The sequence below is a fragment of the Hemiscyllium ocellatum genome, chromosome 13, assembly GCF_020745735.1.
Source record: "Hemiscyllium ocellatum isolate sHemOce1 chromosome 13, sHemOce1.pat.X.cur, whole genome shotgun sequence".
In the NCBI taxonomy this organism is placed as follows: Eukaryota; Metazoa; Chordata; class Chondrichthyes; order Orectolobiformes; family Hemiscylliidae; genus Hemiscyllium; species Hemiscyllium ocellatum.
In genome coordinates this window covers 79276810-79299165 of record NC_083413.1, presented here as the reverse complement: position 1 = coordinate 79299165, position 22356 = coordinate 79276810, and the positions used below count along the sequence as shown (strand labels likewise).

At 46.2% G+C, this 22356-nt stretch overlaps 1 protein-coding gene across 1 annotated transcript; it reads right to left on the bottom strand.

Annotated features, from left to right (window-relative positions):
* Positions 1-3561: 3561 nt before the first annotated feature.
* Positions 3562-21295, bottom strand: LOC132821375 (lactosylceramide 4-alpha-galactosyltransferase-like). Its single transcript, XM_060833957.1, has 2 exons — positions 20897-21295; positions 3562-4149 (listed from the first exon to the last, which is right to left on the bottom strand). The coding sequence occupies exons 1-2, from the start codon at positions 21293-21295 to the stop codon at positions 3562-3564; spliced, it is 987 nt and encodes a 328-aa protein (XP_060689940.1).
* Between the last annotated feature and the right edge of the window lie 1061 nt (positions 21296-22356).

Here is a 22356-nt window from a genome sequence, read left to right as displayed (position 1 = left end):
TTCAAGACTCTTTTGCAACCCCTGGAGGTTGCACAGTGGTTAGCACTGCTGCCCAGGTTTGATTCCAGCCTTGAGCAACTTCCTGTGTGGAGTTTGCACACTCTTCCCTTGTCTGCGGGGTTTCCGCCCATGATCCAAAGATGTGCAGGTTAGGTGAATTGGTCATGTTAGATTGCCCATAGTGTTCTGGGATGTGTAGGTTAGTTGCATTAGTCAGGGCAAATGTAAGCTAGTAGGGGAATGAGTCTGTGTAGGTTACTCTTCGGAGGGTTGGTGTGGAGTTGTTGGGATGTAGGGCCTGTTTCCACGCTGTAGGGATTCTATGATTCTCTTTATGGGTTAAGATAAGTGTAATGTGCTTATTCCATACTTCTGCTTCCGTATGTAAATCACTTTTTCATCATTAATTGTTTAACTCACCTTCAGTTCCACCCTTTCAATCTTTGTATTGTAATTGAATGATGCCTGGATGTCTGGAAAAGCCAACTGTAATAAACAAACTATAATGGTCTGTTAGTTGCTGGAAAAGCTCAGCAGGTCAGGCAGCATCTGTGAAGAAAAATCAAAGTTAATGGTTTGGATATGGTGGAAGTGGGTACTGCAGATGTCAGATATTGGGGTCAAGATTAGAGTGGTGCGGGGAGGTCGGGTGCAGGTCAGGCAGCATCCGAGGAGCAGGAAAATCGACGATTCTGGCAAAAGCCCTTCATCAGGAATGAGGCTGGGAGCCTCCCTTCTTCAGAATTGATGATAGCTAGCAAAATGTTGGCTTATATGCAAATGATAGAGTGAGGGTGAGGGGTAAGAAGTAAATGATAGGTAGGGAAAGAGCCCAAAGAGAGAGAACAAAGTTGCACAGACAACGGAGTCGATAACTATCTGGAAGGGTGAATAGCTGTTAATGGAGACTTAGTGACTAACAATAGGCAGTGTGTAATGGAAAATGGTGTGATAACAAGGGGTATAGTAGGGGGCTAGGACATGGGAGAGTTCAGGCCGTAAAATTATTGAGCTCGATATTATGTCCAGAGGGCTGCAGAGTCCCCAAGTAGAAAATGAAGCGCTGTTCTTCCAGCTTGTGCTGAGCTTCACCAGATCACTGCAGCAAGCCTGAGACAGAGATCTTGGCCAGGGAAAAAGGTGATGTGTTAAAGTGGCTTCCAGGCAGCTGGAAGCTCAGGATCTTTTTTGCAGGCAGAGTGTAGATGGCCTACGAAACAGTTACCCAGTTTGCACTTCATGTCTCAGTTTTGCTGCAGTGATCCAGCGAAGCTCAGCACAAGCTGGAAGATCAGCACTTCATTTTCCACTTGGGGACCCTGCAGCCCTCTGGACTTAAAATCGAGCTCAATCATTTTAGGGCCTGAACCGCCCCATATCCTAGCCCCCTACTACACACACCAGGCCTTGTTATCACTTAGTCTTCCATTACCTACAACCTGTTGTTAGTCACTAACAGTGTCCATAAACACCATCTGCAGGGATACTTCAAAAAAGTCCACCTTCTTCCTAAATTGAGAATTCCCAGTTATTGTGGTTGACAGGGCTCTCAGTTGTGTCCAACCCATGTCCCACATTCTGCCCTCACCCCCTCTCTTCCCACTCACAACGACATGGTCCCCCTAGTCCTTACCTATCACTCACCAGCCTCCGCATCCAAAGAACTGTAGGCCACCATTTCCGATCACATATTTCCTTGCTTTTCTTTATCAGCCTTCTGCAGGTGCCATTCCTTTGGAAGACACTTGTCCACTCATCCTCCATTCCCAACATCTCCTCACACCTCCATATCACCTTCCCCTGCAAGTCGCAAAGGTATAACACGTGTCCCATTTACTACCTCCTTCCTCAACATGCAAGGACATAGACACATCTAGGTGCAGCAGTGATTTACCTCTACTTCACTCAACCTAGTCAACTGTATTCGCTGCTCACAGTGTGGTCTCATCTACAATGGCGAGATGAAATGCAGACTGGGTGACGGCTTTGCAGAATACCCATACTCTGCTTGTAAAAAAATGACCCTGACCAGTTGCATGCCACTTCACCACACCGCTCTGTTCCCTGGCCAACATCCCCATCCCGGGCTTGCTGTGGCGCTCCAGTGAAGCTCAGCGCAAGCTGGAAGAAAGCACCTCATTTTCCACTTGGGAATTCTCTAGCCTTCTGGACTCAATGTTGTATTCAATAACTTTAGACCTGGATTCCACCCTTCCATATATTTTACCCATCCCCACACCTGATCTTGTTTTGACATGGGTAGCTTTTAGCACCATCACATCTGGCCTATTATCACATTAAATAAGTTGCACTCAGGGCAGCTCACATATTCTCTCCTACGCTTTGATTCTATCATCACTTCTTCATCTTTTCTTCTGTACTGGCCTGCTATCCATAATCTGCTTATTTATCTATACCTTTCATTTCTCAGTCTAGGCTCCATCTTCACCTACCTGCTCATGTCTCCCCATCCCCCTCCAGAAATGTCATCTTCAGCAATATCACTTCTTCCTGGTCAGATTTTACACGACACCAGGTTATATTCCAACAGGTTTATTTGAAATCACAAGCTTTTGGAGCAAGGCTCTTTCGTCAGGTAAAGGGACGGCACTTTGAAAGTTTGGGATTTCAAATAAGCCCATTGGATTTTAACTTGGTGTTGCGTAACATTTGACCATGTCCATTCCAGTCCAACACCATCACCTCCACATCACCTTTTCCTAGCTGCTAACAGTTCTGATGAAACATCACTCGACTCAAAATGTTAACGCTGCTTTCTTCCCAAGGATGCTGACAGACTTGCTGAGATTCTCCAGTAATTTCTGTTTTTGTTTCAGATCTCCAGCATTTACAGTTCATTATCTTATAATGAATTTTGTACATGGGTTACATCAGTGATATAATATACTGTCTCTTAGGAAGAAGAAGGTTGTTTTAACTCTGATTTCTCTCCGCAGATGCTGCCAGACCTGTTGAGCTTTTCCAACAATTTTTGTTTTTGTGTCCCTTACCTTTTCCCTGCTTTCTGGTATCCACTTTGTCCCACTCAATTGTACGTTTCTGTCCTGGCCCAATTTTTGTATGTTCACTTCTAAAAGCATTGTCTCGTGTTGGTGAAGAGAGTAAGAGAAGCCATTGCTTTTCCCCAGTGTTTGCATGCAAGCTTGGATAGTGAATGGCAGCAAAGAATTCAAACAAGGGTGCATCATAGCTAAGTAAGAACTTTCCCTCATTCAACATACACACAGAAACATTTCCTGGAAAAAGTTACAGGGAACGTACGAGAATATGAATATTAACTCTCTACTTAGTTCTCTTACCCTTTGACCAATTGTGTTCTTATAAATACTACCATATCTGAAGATGACTCTACTGTGCAGAATGTGGGAAGTGAATTTGGGATCTTTCAGACACATATGACTGTGAAAATAATCAGGCGATGGCAATTACTGGACTATTAGCAAAATGCTTTTCTGACTTTTTTCAGACTACAAATCAATATGAAATATTATCCTGAATATACATTACATGCAAAATGGCAAAACAGAAGATTCAATTAAATCATCGCTTTTTGTAAAAAGCCTTGAATGTTCTTGGACAATATTTATGGAAAAAGTATTCTAGTAGTACTCCTCTCCCATCATTTATATCATCCTGATACCCAGAGCTTAAGAAATTCCAGATATGTACCCCATATGTATCTGAGAAAGTGGCTCTGATATCCTCCAGTGACCAATGTTCAAAGTATTTTTCCCACTCGTCATATGGAATCGGATAGAAGAACGTGGAAGGCAGGTAAGAAATGCCATTACACTTTGCACCAACAAACTCATCCAGGTCATCAGTCTTACACCACCTTCTCAATACACGGCTCATTAACAAGGGGCCTTGGTGACCCCAGATTTCACCCTGGTAATTATTGACGTAATCAATCATGCAGTTCTGTGTGAAGTTGTGGTGTTGGCTAAATCCCAGGGCTGCACCATTCGCGAGGTTTTCCTGTTGGGCACAGATGAAATTTGTGAAAGGCAGTGGCTTTAAGGATATGATGTCTGTGTCCAGGTAGATACCACCATATTTCCACAGCAGAGCCAGTCTGCAGGCATCTGAGAGCACGTGAACCCAATATTGTTCCAAGTCAGGAATCACCTGCAATACAGAGAGTTAAAGGTGATCATTTGGGGTGTGTTCCCACTTCCATTGTCCATCGCTACCCAACAATTCCTCCTTTAACCCTTCAAAACCATTGCAGAGAGAAGCTTTTTGCCAAACTATTTACAAAATAAGGACACTCCTGAAACACTCAGTGTCCCCTCCAAACTCACATCTCCCATTGTGTTTGTTTCTGAATGATTCCCGAAGTAAAGTTGCTCACCTATTCTCTGGAGATTCTGCTGTTAGACCGGGAGGGTAAACATGGTAATGACACTCTTCACTGGCCACAATACATGATGAGGAAGACAGTAATGGGACTTGTCACATGCTTTCTAGCGATCCCCCTCTCTCATTAATCAACACAAGGTTTATTAAGGCATTGTGGGGGAACAGACTCTGCAGTTTTCTCTCTCACGCACAGAAAACACTTGAGTCTTGTGCTGAACGCTTCTAATAAGCTCTCCCATCCTCAGTGAGGAGTTTCCCATTTGAAATCAGGGTCTGCTGCCTTCTTGTGTCAGGAAAATGATCTCGCACAAACAGCAGAGCTAAACCAAGCTGTCCAATTTCTGCTATATCAACCTACTCTACATTATTAGCAGGATGATGGGAGGGATTGTCCACAGGACTACCAAGTTGCACTGATTAAAAAATTCTCCAAATTGATGTTCCCTCTAACTTCTGCTGGTTTGAAATGCTGGCTTGCTACCATAAACTTTTAATGCTTTGATGTGGAATTGCTGCTGTGCACAGCACATTCACTTTCTCAGTGGCCCATTCCAGACTGTGGTTGATTTGATTTATTGTTGTCACATGTACCTGAGCACAGTGAAAAGGTTTGTGAGCAATGTGGGCAGATCATACCATACAAGGACATTCAGGTGAACAGGTTGAGGCATACAAAGTTACAGTTGCAGAGGAGATGTACAAAAGCAGCATTAGATTTGGAAATTCGAGAGGTCCATTCAGCAGTCTAATAACAGCAGGTAGAAGCTATTCTTGAAATGGCTTAGAGGGAGTCCAATGCATTGACCTGAGAAACTCTTCCTGTGATGTGCTGGGCCCGGGATAAGCAGCTATCAATGACCAAAATCTTGGAATGCCCTCCCTAAGGGTATTGTGGGTCTACTTACAACACATGGACTCCAGCAATTCAAGAAGGCAGCTCACGAGCACCTTCTCAAGGGTAACTAGGAACGAGCAATAAACCAGGCCCAGTCAGTGACATCCACATCTCCGGAGTGAAAAGGAAGACAGTTTATTGCTGGCTAAATGATGTTTGACAGCCCTGTTGCTGTCTTGTCCATTGTAGTGCGAATCATCGAGATTAAATTGATGGGATGCTAATTGATCAGATAAGGCTAGTCCTACCTTTTGTGGAGAGGACAAATCTGGGTAAACCTTTCCACGTTATTAACCAGATGATTTTATTTTGTTTTATTTATTTATTACCGTGTGCATTTTGGTACAAAATACTGTGAAAAGTGTTGTACAGTGTCGGCACTCTCTGGCTCCATCTTTAAACACAGAAAAATAAACCAAACATGGAATATGTAGGCAGACAAATAAAGGAAGAAGTGTTGAATTTTACAGTCCTTCTTGTTCAGTGCTCCGTCATAGGCCATGGTGGCCAGGCATGAGTCCTCTTCACTGTGCCACTGCGGCTGGAATGAAAGTGACCACTCTTCAATGCCATCTCACCTCTACCGATACCCTCACCTCACCCAACTCCACCGATGCCATGAGTCTGCTTCGGGCCCACCTCACTGATGCTCCCACTGCCTCTGTCGCCGGGTCTGCTGTACTGGGTACCCAACCTCGCCCTCTGCTGCTGCCTCCTGAATCTGCGCCAGATGCAGACACTGCGCCGGGAACCCCAGACTCTGCTAGGACGACCTCGACAATGCAGAAGCCGGGAACCTAAACTCCGATACCGCCACTGCCATGACCCAGCTCTTCAACAAGTAAGATAAAAGAGAAAGGAAAGGGGTAAAAACAGGAGAGACAGAGAGAAGAAAGATAAGAAGGTAAAAGAAAAATGCCTGCAGTGGACATGCCCCAAGGCTCAGAAGCCCCAGTCCACTGCCATCTTACCAGAAGTATAGAGATGGTGATCGGTTGATCCTCTTAAATTTAAACAGTGAATGCTAGCCTCTGACAAGAGGAAACACCCTTCCGACCTGTCAAGATCCCTCAGGATCATATATGTACCTTAATAGTTTACAGTAAAAAATGAGGTCTGCAGATGCTGGAGATCACAGCTGCAAATGTGTTGCTGGTCAAAGCACAGCAGGCCAGGCAGCATCTCAGGAATAGAGAATTCGACGTTTCGAGCATAAGCCCTTCATCAGGAATAAGAGAGAGAGCCAAGCAGGCTAAGATAAAAGGTAGGGAGGAGGGACTAGGGGGAGGGGCGATGGAGGTGGGATAGGTGGAAGGAGGTCAAGGTGAGGGTGATAGGCCGGAGTGGGGTGGGGGCGGAGAGGTCAGGAAGAGGATTGCAGGTTAGGAGGGCGGTGCTGAGTTGAGGGAACCGACTGAGACAAGGTGGGGGGAGGGGAAATGAGGAAGCTGGAGAAATCTGAATTCATACCTTGTGGTTGGAGGGTTCCCAGGCGGAAGATGAGGCGCTCCTCCTCCAGCCGTCGTGTTGTTGTGTTCTGCCGGTGGAGGAGTCCAAGGACCTGCATGTCCTCGGTGGAGTGGGAGGGGGAGTTAAAGTGTTGAGCCACGGGGTGATTGGGTTGGTTGGTTCGGGCGGCCCAGAGGTGTTCTCTGAAGCGTTCCGCAAGTAAGCGGCCTGTCTCACCAATATAGAGGAGGCCACATCGGGTGCAGCGGATGCAATAGATGATGTGTGTGGAGGTACAGGTGAACTTGTGGCGGATATGGAAGGATCCCTTGGGGCCATGGAGGGAAGTGAGTGTGGAGGTGTGGGCGCAAGTTTTACATTTCCTGCGGTTGCAGGGGAAGGTGCCGGGGGTGGAGGTTGGGTTGGTGGGGGGTGTGGATCTGACAAGGGAGTCACGAAGGGAGTGGTCCTTGCGGAACGCTGATAGGGGAGGGGAGGGAAATATATCCTTGGTGGTGGGGTCCGTTTGGAGGTGGCGGAAATGGCGGCGGATGATACGTTGTATGCGCAGGTTGGTGGGGTGGTAGGTGAGAACCAGTGGGGTTCTGTCTTGGTGGCGGTTGGAGGAGCGGGGCTCAAGGGCGGAGGAGCGGGAAGTGGAGGAGATGCGGTGGAGGGCATCGTCGATCACGTCTGGGGGGAATCTGCGGTCCTTGAAGAAGGAGGCCATCTGGGCTGTGCGGTGTTGGAATTGGTCCTCCTGGGAGCAGATGCGGCGGAGACGAAGGAATTGGGAATATGGGATGGCGTTTTTACAGGGGGCAGGGTGGGAGGAGGTGTAGTCCAGGTAGCTGTGGGAGTCAGTCGGTTTATAATAGATGTCTGTGTTGAGTCGGTCGCCCGAGATAGAAATGGAAAGGTCTAGGAAGGGGAGGGAGGAGTCTGAGACAGTCCAGGTGAATTTCAGGTCGGGATGGAAGGTGTTAGTAAAGTTGATGAACTGTTCAACCTCCTCGTGGGAGCACGAGGCAGCGCCGATACAGTCATCGATGTAGCGGAGGAAAAGGTGGGGGGTGGTGCCAGTGTAGTTGCGGAAGATGGACTGTTCCACATATCCTACGAAGAGGCAGGCATAGCTGGGGCCCATGCGGGTGCCCATGGCAACTCCTTTAGTTTGGAGGAAGTGGGAGGATTGAAAAGAGAAGTTATTCAGGGTGAGGACCAGTTCAGTCAGTCGAAGGAGGGTGTCAGTGGAAGGGTACTGGTTGGTGCGGCGGGAAAGGAAGAAGCGGAGGGCTTTGAGTCCTTCGTGATGGGGGATGGAGGTGTACAGGGACTGGATGTCCATAGTGAAAATAAGGCGTTGGGGACCGGGGAAGCGAAAATCCTGGAGGAGGTGGAGGGCGTGGGTGGTGTCCCGAACGTAGGTGAGGAGTTCTTGGACTAAAGGGGACAGGACCGTGTCGAGGTATTGGGAGATGAGTTCGGTGGGGCAGGAGCAGGCTGAGACAATGTCCCTTTAGTCCAAGAACTCCCCACCTACGTTCGGGACACCACCCACGCCCTCCACCTCCTCCAGGATTTTCGCTTCCCCGGTCCCCAACACCTTATTTTCACTATGGACATCCAGTCCCTGTACACCTCCATCCCCCATCACGAAGGACTCAAAGCCCTCCGCTTCTTCCTTTCCCGACGCACCAACCAGTACCCTTCCACTGACACCCTCCTTCGACTGACTGAACTGGTCCTCACCCTGAATAACTTCTCTTTTCAATCCTCCCACTTTCTCCAAACTAAAGGAGTTGCCATGGGCACCCGCATGGGCCCCAGCCATGCCTGCCTCTTCGTAGGATATGTGGAACAGTCCATCTTCCGCAACTACACTGGCACCACCCCCCACCTTTTCCTCCGCTACATCGATGACTGTATCGGCGCTGCCTCGTGCTCCCACGAGGAGGTTGAACAGTTCATCAACTTTACTAACACCTTCCATCCCGACCTGAAATTCACCTGGACTGTCTCAGACTCCTCCCTCCCCTTCCTAGACCTTTCCATTTCTATCTCGGGCGACCGACTCAACACAGACATCTATTATAAACCGACTGACTCCCACAGCTACCTGGACTACACCTCCTCCCACCCTGCCCCCTGTAAAAACGCCATCCCATATTCCCAATTCCTTCGTCTCCGCCGCATCTGCTCCCAGGAGGACCAATTCCAACACCGCACAGCCCAGATGGCCTCCTTCTTCAAGGACCGCAGATTCCCCCCAGACGTGATCGACGATGCCCTCCACCGCATCTCCTCCACTTCCCGCTCCTCCGCCCTTGAGCCCCGCTCCTCCAACCGCCACCAAGACAGAACCCCACTGGTTCTCACCTACCACCCCACCAACCTGCGCATACAACGTATCATCCGCCGCCATTTCCGCCACCTCCAAACGGACCCCACCACCAAGGATATATTTCCCTCCCCTCCCCTATCAGCGTTCCGCAAGGACCACTCCCTTCGTGACTCCCTTGTCAGATCCACACCCCCCACCAACCCAACCTCCACCCCCGGCACCTTCCCCTGCAACCGCAGGAAATGTAAAACTTGCGCCCACACCTCCACACTCACTTCCCTCCATGGCCCCAAGGGATCCTTCCATATCCGCCACAAGTTCACCTGTACCTCCACACACATCATCTATTGCATCCGCTGCACCCGATGTGGCCTCCTCTATATTGGTGAGACAGGCCGCTTACTTGCGGAACGCTTCAGAGAACACCTCTGGGCCGCCCGAACCAACCAACCCAATCACCCCGTGGCTCAACACTTTAACTCCCCCTCCCACTCCACCGAGGACATGCAGGTCCTTGGACTCCTCCACCGGCAGAACACAACTACACGACGGCTGGAGGAGGAGCGCCTCATCTTCCGCCTGGGAACCCTCCAACCACAAGGTATGAATTCAGATTTCTCCAGCTTCCTCACTTCCCCTCCCCCCACCTTGTCTCAGTCGGTTCCCTCAACTCAGCACCGCCCTCCTAACCTGCAATCCTCTTCCTGACCTCTCCGCCCCCACCCCACTCCGGCCTATCACCCTCACCTTGACCTCCTTCCACCTATCCCACCTCCATCGCCCCTCCCCCTAGTCCCTCCTCCCTACCTTTTATCTTAGCCTGCTTGGCTCTCTCTCTCTTATTCCTGATGAAGGGCTTATGCTCGAAACGTCGAATTCTCTATTCCTGAGATGCTGCCTGACCTGCTGTGCTTTGACCAGCAACACATTTGCAGCTTAATAGTTTACAGTCAGGAGGGAGTTCCTCTGGGAGTCGTCAACATTACGACATACATCAGGAGCAAGTGGGATCTGAATCTGGGCATCCTGATTTACAGATAGGGACACTCCTACTGCATCACACTAGGATTCCTTTTTTAGAAGGAGGAACAAGTGGAAATTGGTGATGTTTCAGAGGTGCAATTGGGTAGTCTTCAGTGACGGAGTAGATATGTAGCCAGAAGCTAATCTTTGGATCAAATATGACCCAGTCTGTGAATGGCAGAAGAGGTTTATGAAAATGCTTCCAGAAATGAAGGATTTCAGTCATGAAAATAGATTGGAGAAGCTGGAACTATTTTTCCTGGGTGATGAGCAAACCGAGAGGATATCTTATCGATGTGTTCGAAATCATGAAGGGTCTGGGCAGAGCAAACAGGGGCAACTGTTTCTTCTTGTGAAATGATACCGGAGATGTATGTGACAAAAGAAGTAAAAACAAGAGAAAAAGTGTTTCTTTGCATAGAATGGCTAGTACCTGGATTGCATTGTCTGAGATTGTGGCAGATCTATTAGAGACATTTGAAAGGGAGTTGGACTGCGATTTGGAAAGGACGAATATACAGGGTGAAGGCAGACAGTGTCACTAAGTGAATACTCATTTGTATAGCTCATGAAGAAACATTGGGCCAAATGGTCTCTTTCTGTGCTGCAACAGTTTTGGGATTCTGAATTTCTGCTCAACCAGGACTAGGTGTTGGGAAAATGGTGTGACATTTGAAACATTGGCAAGGTTGGGAGAAATGGTGGTGAGCGAGAACTGGGGCTTAGCGCTGTACTTGTGGAACCTGGCAGCCTGTTGATGTTTGGAAGGCAATGTGGAGAAAGTGGGCTAAGATGGAAATAATGCAGTTGTGAATGACTTAATGACTCCAGACACCATGAAGTCTCATGGGCAAGGAAACCTCTTGCTGATTACTACAGACTGTCTTCCTTTGGCTGATGAATCTGTACTCCTCCATGTTGGACAACACTTGAAGGAAGCAGTAAGGGTGGCAAGGGCAAAAAATAGACTCTGGCTGGGGGATTTCAATGTTCACCACTAAGAGTGACTCAGCAGCAGCACGACTGATCAAGCTGGTCAGGTCCTAAAGGACATAACTGCTGGACTGGGTCTGAGGGAGGTGGTGAGGGAACCAATAAGAGGGAAAAACACATTTGACCTCGTCCTTACCAATCTGCCGATCGCAGATGTCTCTGGTCATGACAGTGTTGGCAAGATTAAGCATCGCACAGTCCTTGTGGAGATGAAGTCCTGCCTTCATGTTGAGAACACACTCCATCATGTGTGGCACTATCACCGTGCTAAATGGAACAGACCTCAAACAGATCTCAAACTCAAGACTGGGCATCCATGAGGCATTGTGGGCCATTAACAGCAGCAGAAATGTACTCTACCAACATTATGGCCTGGCATATCCTCCACTCAACCATTGCCATCAAGCTAGGGGATCAACCTTGGTTCAATGGAGAATACAGGAGGGCACGCCAGGAGCAACACCAGGCATATGTTAAAATAAAAATGTATCAATCTGGTGAAGCTACAAAACAGGACAACTTTCGTGCCAAACAATATAAGCAGCAAGTGATATAGTTTAGTAATCCCACAGCCAACAGATCAGATCTAAACTCTGCAGTCCTCTACGTCCAGTCATGAAGGGTGGTGGAGAAGTAAACAACTCACTAGAGGAAGAAGCCCCACAAATATCCCCATCCTTAATGATGGAAGGGCCAAAAACATCAGTGCAAAAGATAAGGTTGAAGAATTTTCAACAATTTTCAGCCAGAAAGGCTGAGTAGATAATTTATCTCAACCTCTACCAGTCATGCCCAATTCAGCTAATTCAATTCACTCTATGTGATATCAAGAAACCTGTTCAGTCACACTCAGTTTATGTTCTGCCAGGGCACTCAATTCCTTACCTTGATAGCCTTGATTCAAACATGGACAAAGGAGCTGAATTCCAGAGGTGAGGTGAGTATGACATCAAGGCCACATTTGATTAGTGTGACATCAAGGAGCCCAAGCTAAACTGGAATCAATTGGTATCAGGTGGCAAACACTCTGGTGGTTCGAGTCATACCTGTCTCAGAGGAAGATATTTGGGGTTGTTGGAGGTCAGTCATCTTCTCTCCATGACAGCTCTGCAGGAGTTCCTCAGGGTAGGCCCAACCATCTTCAGCTGCTTCATCAGTGACCTTTCCTCCAACACAAGGTCAGAAGTGGGAATGTTTGCCAATGATTCCACAATGCTCAGCACCATTCACGACTCTTCAGATACTGAAGCAGTACATGTCCAAATGCAACAAGATCTGGACAATATCTAAGCCTGGGCTGACAAGTGGCAAGTAAAATTCACACCACACTATAAGAGACAATCTAACAATGGCCCTTGACATTCAATGATGTTACCATCACTGCATCCGCCCCTATCAATATCCTTTGGGTTATCGTTGACCAGAAACTCAACTGGGCTTGCCACATAAACACTGGCTCCAGAGCAGGTCAGAGGCTAGGAATACTGCAATGAGTAACTCACTTCCTGACTCCCCAAAACCTGTCCACCATCTACAAGGCGCAAGTTAGGAGTGTGATGATTATTTCCTATCTGACTGGATGAGTGCAGCTTCAACAACAATCAAGAAGTTTGACACCAACCAGAACAAAGCAGTCTGCTTGTTTGGCACTACATCCACAAGCATCCACTACTTCCACCACTGGATGCTCAGTTGCAGCAGTGTGTACTATCTACAAGATTCTTGGCCGAAATTTAACAAAAGTCCTTTGGCAGCACCTTCCAAACCCAAAATCACTTTCATCTAGAAGGGTCAGGTCCGCAGATACGTGGGAACACCACCACGTGCAAGTTCCCAAACAAGCCATCCATTGTTCTGACTTGGAAATATATTGCTGTTCCTTCACTGTTGCTGGATAGAAGTCCTGGAATTCCTCCCCTAAGGGCGTAGAGAGCCAGCCTACAGTAGATGGACTTCAGCAGTTCAAGAAGGCAGCTCACCACCACCTTCTCAAGGACAACTAGGGATGGCAAATTAATGCCAGCAATGCATAAGTGCCAAGAGTGAACGTAAAAAACAAAACAGAAATTCTGTCCTTCCATAACCATTCCTTCAGTCATGAGCTATCTGCTCCATTCTCCTGTTCCTACAATCACTAGGTGTGGCACCAGGAATAATTTGGTGATTATTATCTTTTGAGGTCTTGCTTGCAGATCTAGGAGCAATGATCCAAATACAGACTAACAGTTCGCTTAAAGTTTGTAGAGAGGGTGAAAAGTGAAGTCAGCACATCGAGAATGATGGACAGATGATTGCTGTCGGCATCACAAATGACAGAGGCAAATTCAGCTCTGTCGACCCTGCAAAAACCTTCTTACTAACATCTGGGGGATTAAACCAAATTTGGGAGAGCTATTTCGCAGACTAGTGAAGCAAGCCTGTTATAGTAATTTTCACAGAACCATATCTTACAAATTCTCAGATACCACATTCACCATCCCTGGATATATCTGTTCCAAGGGCAGGTCAGACCAAGCAGAGATGGTGGTATGGTGATATGTGGTCAGGAAGAAGTTTCCCTGACAGTCCTCAATATTGAGTCTTAATGTTGTGAAATCTAATGGTGTCAGGTCAAACATGGGGAAAGAAACCTTCAGCTCATTACAACTATCCTCCCTCCCAGCTTATGAAATTTTCATGTTGATCATCACTTGGAGGGAGCACTGAGGGTGGCAAGGGCAGAATATATTCTGGGTGGGGTCTTCAATATACGTCATGAAGAGTGGCTTGGCAGCACCACCACTGAGTTCCTGATGAAGGGCTTATGCCCGAAACGTTGAATTTCCTATTCCTTGGATGCTGCCTGACCTGCTGCGCTTTTCCAGCAACACATTTTCAGCACCACCACTGACCCAACTGGTTAAACTAAAGGACATTGCTGCTAGACTCGGTCTGTAGTAGATGATGAAGAAACCAAGAGGGAGAAACATACTTGACCTCATCCTCACCAATCTGCCTGGTGTTGATGTAGTTGTCCATGACAACGTTAGTAAAGGTAACCACTGCACAATTCTGCTGGAGACAAAGTCCCGTTTTCACATTGCGAATATTACTGCGTTAAATGAGACAGAGTTTGAACAAATCAAGCAACCCAAGTTTGGGCATCCAGGCTATAGGTCATCAGCAGCAGATTGTGCTCCAACACAATCTGTAACATGGCCTGGCATATTCATCACTATAAAAATACCATCAAGCCAAGGGGTCAACCCTGCTTAAACTCCTTTTGGGGAGGCAATGGCTGGGTGGTATGATCGCTGTACAATAAATCCAGAAACTCAGATAATGTTCAGTGGACCCAGGTTTGAAGCCTGCCATGGCAGATGGTGAATATTGAATTTAATAAAATATACCTGGAATTAAGAATCAACTGATGACCATATTTAAGACAGAGATAGATAGCTTTTTGACGGTCAAGGGGATCAAGGGTTACATGGTGAAAGTGGGAGAATAGGGTTGAGAAACGAATCAGCCATGATTGAATGACAGAGCAGACTTGTTGGGCCGAATGGCCTAATTTCTGCTCCTATGTCTTTTGGTCTTATGAAACCATTTGTCAATTATCAGAAAAGCCAACCTGGCTCACTAAGGTCCTGAACGAAAGGAAATCTATGATCCTCACCTGGTCTGGCCTACATTTGACTCCAGACCCAAAACATTGTTGACTCTCAACTGCCCTCTGAAATGACCGAGCAAGCCACTCAGTTGTATCAATCGCTACAAAGTTTCAACAAAGAAATGAAACTGGACAGATCACCTGGCAGTGACCTAGGCATTGCAAAAGATAACAGTAGGAACAGCCTTGTCGACTCTGCAAAGTCCTCCTTACTAACATCTGGGGACCACTGCCAAAATTGGGAGAGTTGCCTCACAGACTATTTAAGCGACAGCTTGACACAGTCATACTTGCAGAATCATACCTGACAGGGTGACGTGGTGGTTCAGTGGTTAGTACAGCTGCTTCATAGCACCAGGGATCCAGGTTTGATTCTACCATTGGGCAGCTGTCTGTGTGGAGTTTGCACGTTCTCCCTTTGATGTGTGAGATTCTAGGTGCTCTGATATCCTCCCACAGTCCAAAGATGTGCAGGGTAGGTTGGAAATGCAGGTGTGGGTCTGGGTGGAATGTTCTTCAGAGGGACAATGTGGACCCAGCGGTCTGAATTGCCTGTTTCCACATTGTAGGGATTCTATAATTCCCTTTAGAAAATAATCCAATTTGCCACATGTAGCGTATCGAAGATGAATTTAGTTCCAGAAGAACATTAGGTGAAATGAACGGAGGATATTTTTATAGACTGAGATGAACTGGATGACCTGTTGAGAGAGTCACTTGGAGCAAAACCACTAGAATCGAGAAATTGGACTGAACGGTTTGTTCCTGTGCTATAAATTATTTTCCGGTCATTCTAATGTTATGAGTAATGCTATGTGGCATCAAATTATTGTATATTACACGATATGATACTGCTGTCTTCATAAAATTCTGAATCCATCTCCCTGTCATAAATTCCACAGACAGCCAGTGGTAGTATCAATATTATTTAAGCATAAAAAATTCATTGAGGAGCAGAATATTAACTGGAGATCCATTAGCTGCGAAGTACCTAAAACATTAAAGGAAGTTGAAGTCAATTCATGGAGACCAAAGGATAACCAGTCCCTTGAATTAAATGGTATAAGGTCAGGGGATTTAAAGGAACGCACTTTCAGGTCATGATGTGAAAATCACATATGGTCCTGAAGACTTCATTGACGGCTAATGAGGTTTCTTTGTAATAGAGCATTAAAAGAAGACAAGGGATGAGACTGGTTTTGAATGAAGAATCACAGAATCCCCATTCTGTGGAAAGAGGCCATTTGGCCCATCGAGTCTGCACTAACTCTCTGAGCATCCCATGCAGACCCACCCCCCAACCCTATCTCTGTAATGCTACATTTCTCATGACTAATCCACCTAGCCTGCACATCCCCGGACACTGTAGGAAATTGAACATGGCCAATCCACCCTAACCTGCACAGCTTTGGACTGTGGGAGGAAACTGGAGCACCTAGAGGAAACCCATAGGACGTGATAATTCCACACAGACAGTCATCCGAGGGTGGAATCGACCCCAGGTCCCTGGTGCTGTCAGCCATCATGCTGCCCTTTGTAGTCATCCGGTGGGGTCCAATAATTAGTTGGTTTCCTCACCATTCAGCTTAGATCAGACATTGATTTAGAAAATAACGAAGTAATGCAGCTGCTGTAAATCAGAAATAAAATCAGAAAATGCTGGTGGAACTTCATAGGTGAGGCCACTACCATGGAGTGAGTAAAACAGCTTTAATGGGCTGGATCCTATGGGGATTTGGGGCTACAGACCAGGGTCACCCTGCGCAGGCACAAATGCAGGGGGCGGTCGTGTCTCCGTTCCGCAGACATTTAATGGTTGTCAGGACACATGGAGAAGAAGTCCCATTGCTGACTTCTACCAACCAGTCAAGTGGCTAGTAGCTCATTAGTTATAGCAGTGCCAAAAGGAGATGTGGCCACTGCTGGTACTGTAGACTATTCTGAGCTTGGTGTGCAGAAATGGAACACAGACATTAATGTAGTAGGGGCAGCGATTGAGTCATAGAGATGCACAGCACGGAAACAAACCCTTCGGTCCAACTCGTCCATTCCAACCAGATATCCTAACCTACTCTAGTTCCATTTGCCGGCACTTGGCCATATCTCTCCAAACCCTTCCTATTCATATACCCATCCAGATGCCTTTTAAATGTTGCAATTGTACCAGCTTTTACCATTTTCTCTGGCAGCTCATTCCACACACGCACTGCCCTTTGCGTGAAAAAGTTGTCCCTTAGGTCTCTTTTATATCTTTCCCGTCTCACCCTAAACCTATGCCCTCTAGTTCTAGTCTCCAGGAGCCAAGGGAAAAGACCTTGTCCATTTACCCTATTCCTGCCACTCATGATTTTATTAACCTCTATAAGGTCTCCCCTCAGCCTCCGACACTCCAGGGAAAACAGCCACAGCCTATTCAACCTCTACCTATAGCTCAAATCCTCCAACCCTGGCAACATCCTTGTAAATCTTTTCTGAACCCTTTCAAGTTCATAACCTCCTTCCGATAGGAAGAAGACCAGAATTGCACGCAATATTCCAAAAGTGGCCTAATCAATGTCCTGTACAGTTACAACATTATCTCCTAACTCCTGTACTCAATACTCTGACCAATAAAGGAAAGCATACCAAAAACCTCTTTCACAATCCTATTCACCTGCGACTCCACTTTCAAGGAGCTATGAACCTACACTCCAAGGTCTCTTTGTTCAGCAACATTCCCTAGGACCTTACCATTAAGTGTATAAATCCTGCTAAGATTTGCTTTTCCAAAATACAGCACCTCGCACTTATCTAAATTAAACTCCATCTGCCACTCCTCAGCCAATTGGCTCATCTGATCAAGAACCCATTCTTTGCTGTCGACTACACCTCCAATTTTGGTGTAATCAGCAAACTTACTAACTATGCCTCTTATGCTTACATCCAAATCATTTATATGAATGACAAAAAGTAGAAGGCCCAGCACCGATCCTTGTGGCATTCCACTGGTCACAGGCCTCCAGTCTGAAAAATAACCCGTCACCACCACCCTAGATCCATCTAGATCATGTCCACCACTCTGCCTTCATCAAGCCTCTTTGGTACCTTCAAAAACCTCAATCAAGATTGTGAGACATGATTTCCTATGCACAAAGCCATGTTGACTATCTCTAATCACTCCCTGCCTTTCCAAATACATGTACATCCTGTCCGTCAGGATTCACTCCAATAACTTGCCCACCACCAATGTCAGGCTCACTGGTCTTGTTGAGGAGAATGGGGTAAGGGTGTGCAGAGCAAGTGTTGGGTGAGGAAAATGAGGGTTGGAAGACCTTGGGAAGGATCCAGTGGTGGCAGAGTACCGATTAATGATTCAATGCCGCTCTTGCTGAGCTACTAACCCAACTCATGAAACTTGTTAGGCAGGGGCCTGTTCTTCTGCAGGTACGATCCCAAAAGCAGTTGAAGGAGACTCTTGGGTGGCCATTAATTACCCACTCAATTGGGCCAGAGGAAGGGAGGTTGTGGTGGGCCTTTTAAAGTTTGCCCCTCCACTGGTACAGAGGAGCGTGAGGTATTGGGGCAGATGGATAAGTGGTGGAAATGGCTCCCATAACACCCAATTTTGTACCCTCACCCATCCTTGACTTTCAACTCAGAGTTGTTGGGGTGGGGGAATGGTGGGTGCAATATAATCAGCCCAATGTTTCAGATTGATGAACTTCTGTCAGAACTGGCAAAGCTTAGAAATTAAATGCATTTCAAACAAGTAACAGCTGGGAATGTTAAGGGAAGGAAGACCATAAGAACAAAAGAAATAGGAACAGGAATAGGCCATTTGGCTCTTTGAGTCTGTTCCACCATTCAATAGTATCATGGCTGACCCAACATTCCTTATGTTCACTTGTCTTTCTTTCCCCGTAACCATCTATGCACCGACTGATCAAGAATCCATCTATCAGTCTTAAATGTATACAAAGACTCTGCCCCACAGCTCTCCATGACAAGGAGTTACAAAGACACTCAACCCTCTGAAAGAAGAAATTCCTCCTCATCTCAGTCTTAAATTATTCTGATGAGGAGAACTATCCTCTCAGCATTTACCCTATCAAGCCCTTTCAGTGAGATCCCCTCTCATTCCTCTAAACTCTAATGAATAGAGCCCCAACCTGTTTAACGTTTGCTCATAAGACAGTCCCTGCATACCAAGGATCATTCTAGTGCACATGAAATGATGTCTTTCCTTAAATAAGGGACCAAAATCCACTCGGTTTAATACTTCCTCAAAAAACTCTTAATAACTTAGTCAGACATGATTTTCCTTTTATGAAGCCGGGCTGATTAGATTATGATTTTTCCAATGTTCCTTAATAATTGATTGCAATACCTGCTTGGCTAATCAGCCTATAGTTACCCAAATACGCCTCCCTCTATTTTTGAACAGGGGTATCACATCAGCAGTTTTCCAATCCACTAGTACTTCTCCAGAATCTATTGCTTTTTGGAAACTTAGAGGGTGGCACGGTGACTCTGTGGTTAGCACTGCTGCCTCACAGTACTAGGGACCCAGGTTCAATTCCAGCCTCAGGCAATTGTCTGTGTGGAATTTGCACATTCTCCCTGTGTCTGCGTGGGTTTCGTCTGGGTGATCCGGTTTCCTCCCACAGTCCAAAGATGTGCAGCTTAGGTGAGTTGGCCATGCTGAAGCATCCATAGTGTTCAGGGACGCGCAGGTTAGGTGCATTAGTCAGAGGATATGTAGAGTAATAGGGTTGGAGGAATGGATCTGGATGGGTTAGTTTTCAGAAGGTCGGTGTGGACTGTTGGGCCAAATGGTCTGTTTCCACATATAGGGATTCTAATTCTTATAATTACGTCCAAAGCATCCACTATCTCTGTATGCATTTCTTTTAGGATTTGAGGATGCAAGCCATCAGGTTCCATGGGACTCGTCTGTCTTTACAATTTCTCTGGTAATATTAATGATAATTAATTCGTTCCCCGTCCCCCCCACCATACTCTTTAGTATTAATGGGATATGCCATGTTGAATACTCTTGGGGGAATGGCCTGTCAAGGGGAGCAGCACAATTTGTGTCACCACAGATAGCTGTGCTGCACAGCAGGGAGGAAAAGGACTGAGATGGTTTTAGTGATGGGTTCTCGATCGTAAGGGAAACTGACAGATGGTAATGTAGGCAGCAAACAACATTCTCAAGTGGTACATGTCTCCCTGGTGTCAGTATCGGGAATGTCTCAGAGTGGATTCTGAAAGGGGGAGAAAGATAGAACTTGCTGCCTGAGAGGGTGGTGGAGGCGGCTTGTAGAGTCATAGAGTTATACAGGAATGGAAACAGACACTTTGGTCTAACTAATCCATGTCAGCATATTCCCAAACTAAAGTAGTCAAACTTGCCTGCACTTGGCCTGTACACTCCAAACCTTTCCAATTCATGCACTTATCCAAATGTCTGTCAGATGTTGCAGCTGTACCTGTTGTAACTGCACCACCACTTCCTCTGATGAAAAACATATTGGAGTCAAGGTTTCCTTCATTTTGATCCCATTTGTTTTATACTTTGCCAAATCAGTGAGAATATCTGAGGTTAATAGGCACTCCCAGAATTTTTTTGTCACAGTGGGAGGCTAGTTGGCCCATTGTATTTGCACTGGCTCGTTAAGACAGTGTCGATACCTGGTACCAACATCCAGCTTTCTCCCCATTCCCCCATACATTATTTGCATATCAATTGTCACCCAATGCGAATGTTTCAATTAAACCTGCCTCCTCCACACTTCCTGGCAGTGAACTTCAGACCGTAATCACTCGCTGTGTGAATAAGACTTCCCTCACTTCATACAACCTTCTTTGCAGGCCACTTTAAGTCTATGCCCTCAGGTTCTTCTTCCTCTTATCAGCAGTGCGATTAAAGGTCAGGGTATGAAAGGGCCAGTGTGTGAAAGGTCAGGGTGTGGGTGCCGAAGTACATGTTTAAAACCTGTGGGCTGAGAGCAGGAAGCCAATACCAAGGTCTTCAACAGAACACTTGGCCATTCTTCATCCTTGGAATTTCATCAACTGGTTTGACCAAGAAACAACCTCTTTGCTCAACCCACGGTTAACCCGAGCTTTGTCCAATTAGATCCATGAGCTGAAAGTAGTTCAGAGAGTTCCTTACCTGTTGATACCAGCCATCGAATGGTGTGTTTGCGAAGAGTGTTTTGAGGTTCAAAGGTAAGAGGATGACGTTTTTCATTGCTAAAAGAATTTGGAAGGTTGTGGGCTGATCTGGATAGTCAGATAAATTCCCATTGAATCCCACCAGGAAATAATAAATGGGTTTCTCAGGATTCGCATGAGCAGCTGACTCAATGGAGCAAATGGCCAATGCTGAGGGAGCCACTTCATTGGTGGAATCTACAAACATGATCCCAGGGGTTGTATCTGGGCTGGGATAAACAATATCAAGTTTACCAATCATTTGTTCAAAGTTGATGATGAGCTGAGGTTGTCTGTACAGGATAATGCAAGCAAACACAAGCAAGGTGGCCAGGCAAAATTTCTTCTGTACTTTCATGACTTCCGATTGTTCTTCAGTGACTGCTGTGGAACACAAAGATAAAGATCTGATCGACTAGCTTTTTTTAAAAACTTAATCTAATTCAACTCATAGCAAGAATATCTGGACTGAGAAAAGTCTCTTTGGTACCCGTGCTAAAATGTCATGAACCTTTTGCCTGAAAAGAGATCTCAAAAGCACTGAGAGGAGGGTGAACTGTTAAACAGTGTGAGTTGGGTACGCAGGGACCTCTTTCACCGGAGCAAGGAGGTTGAGGGGTGACCTTATAAAGGATTATAAAATTATGAAGGTTGACTTAGAATCCCTATAGTGTGGAAACAAGCCATTTGGCCCAACATGTCCAACTGACTCTCTGAAGAGTATCCCACCCATATCCATTCCCTTAACCTATTACTCAACATTTCCCCTGATTAATGCACCTAACGTATACATCACTGAACCCTATGGACAATTCAGCATGGCCAATCTACCTAACCTGAACACCTTTGGACTGTGGGAGGAAAGCAGAGCATCCAGAGGAATCCACACAGACATGGACAGAATGTGCAAACTCCACACAGACAGTTGCCTGAGCCTGGAATTGAACCCGGGACTCTGGCACTGTGAGACAGCAGTGGTAACCACAGGGTTGTATGGCTGGGTCTTTAGGGAGTTGGTGTGGTCTTGATGGGCCAAATGGCCTGCTTCCACACTGTAGTGATTCTATCTCTTAATTAAGTACTCGATAATGGCATGAGTAAATGAGTGGGATTAATTGGATAAGCTCTTCAAAGAGCTAGCCGAGGCAGGATGGACCAAATGGCCTCCTTCTATGTCAAAGATGCAACAGTCCTATTATGACAAGATAAGCACTTCCTTCCCATATAAAAGTGTCCATAAAATTTAAGGTCTATTAAGATCTAAATGAAAAATATACAAAAAATAAATGTTAGTTCAAAGGGCAATGCCACATTAGAAAGAATGTGCATATCAACTCAATAATGCTTAAACTGTCAGTACACTCAATAATTTTATTTCTTGGGCAATCTGAGTGGTTAGGAAAAATCTTTCCAATGCAA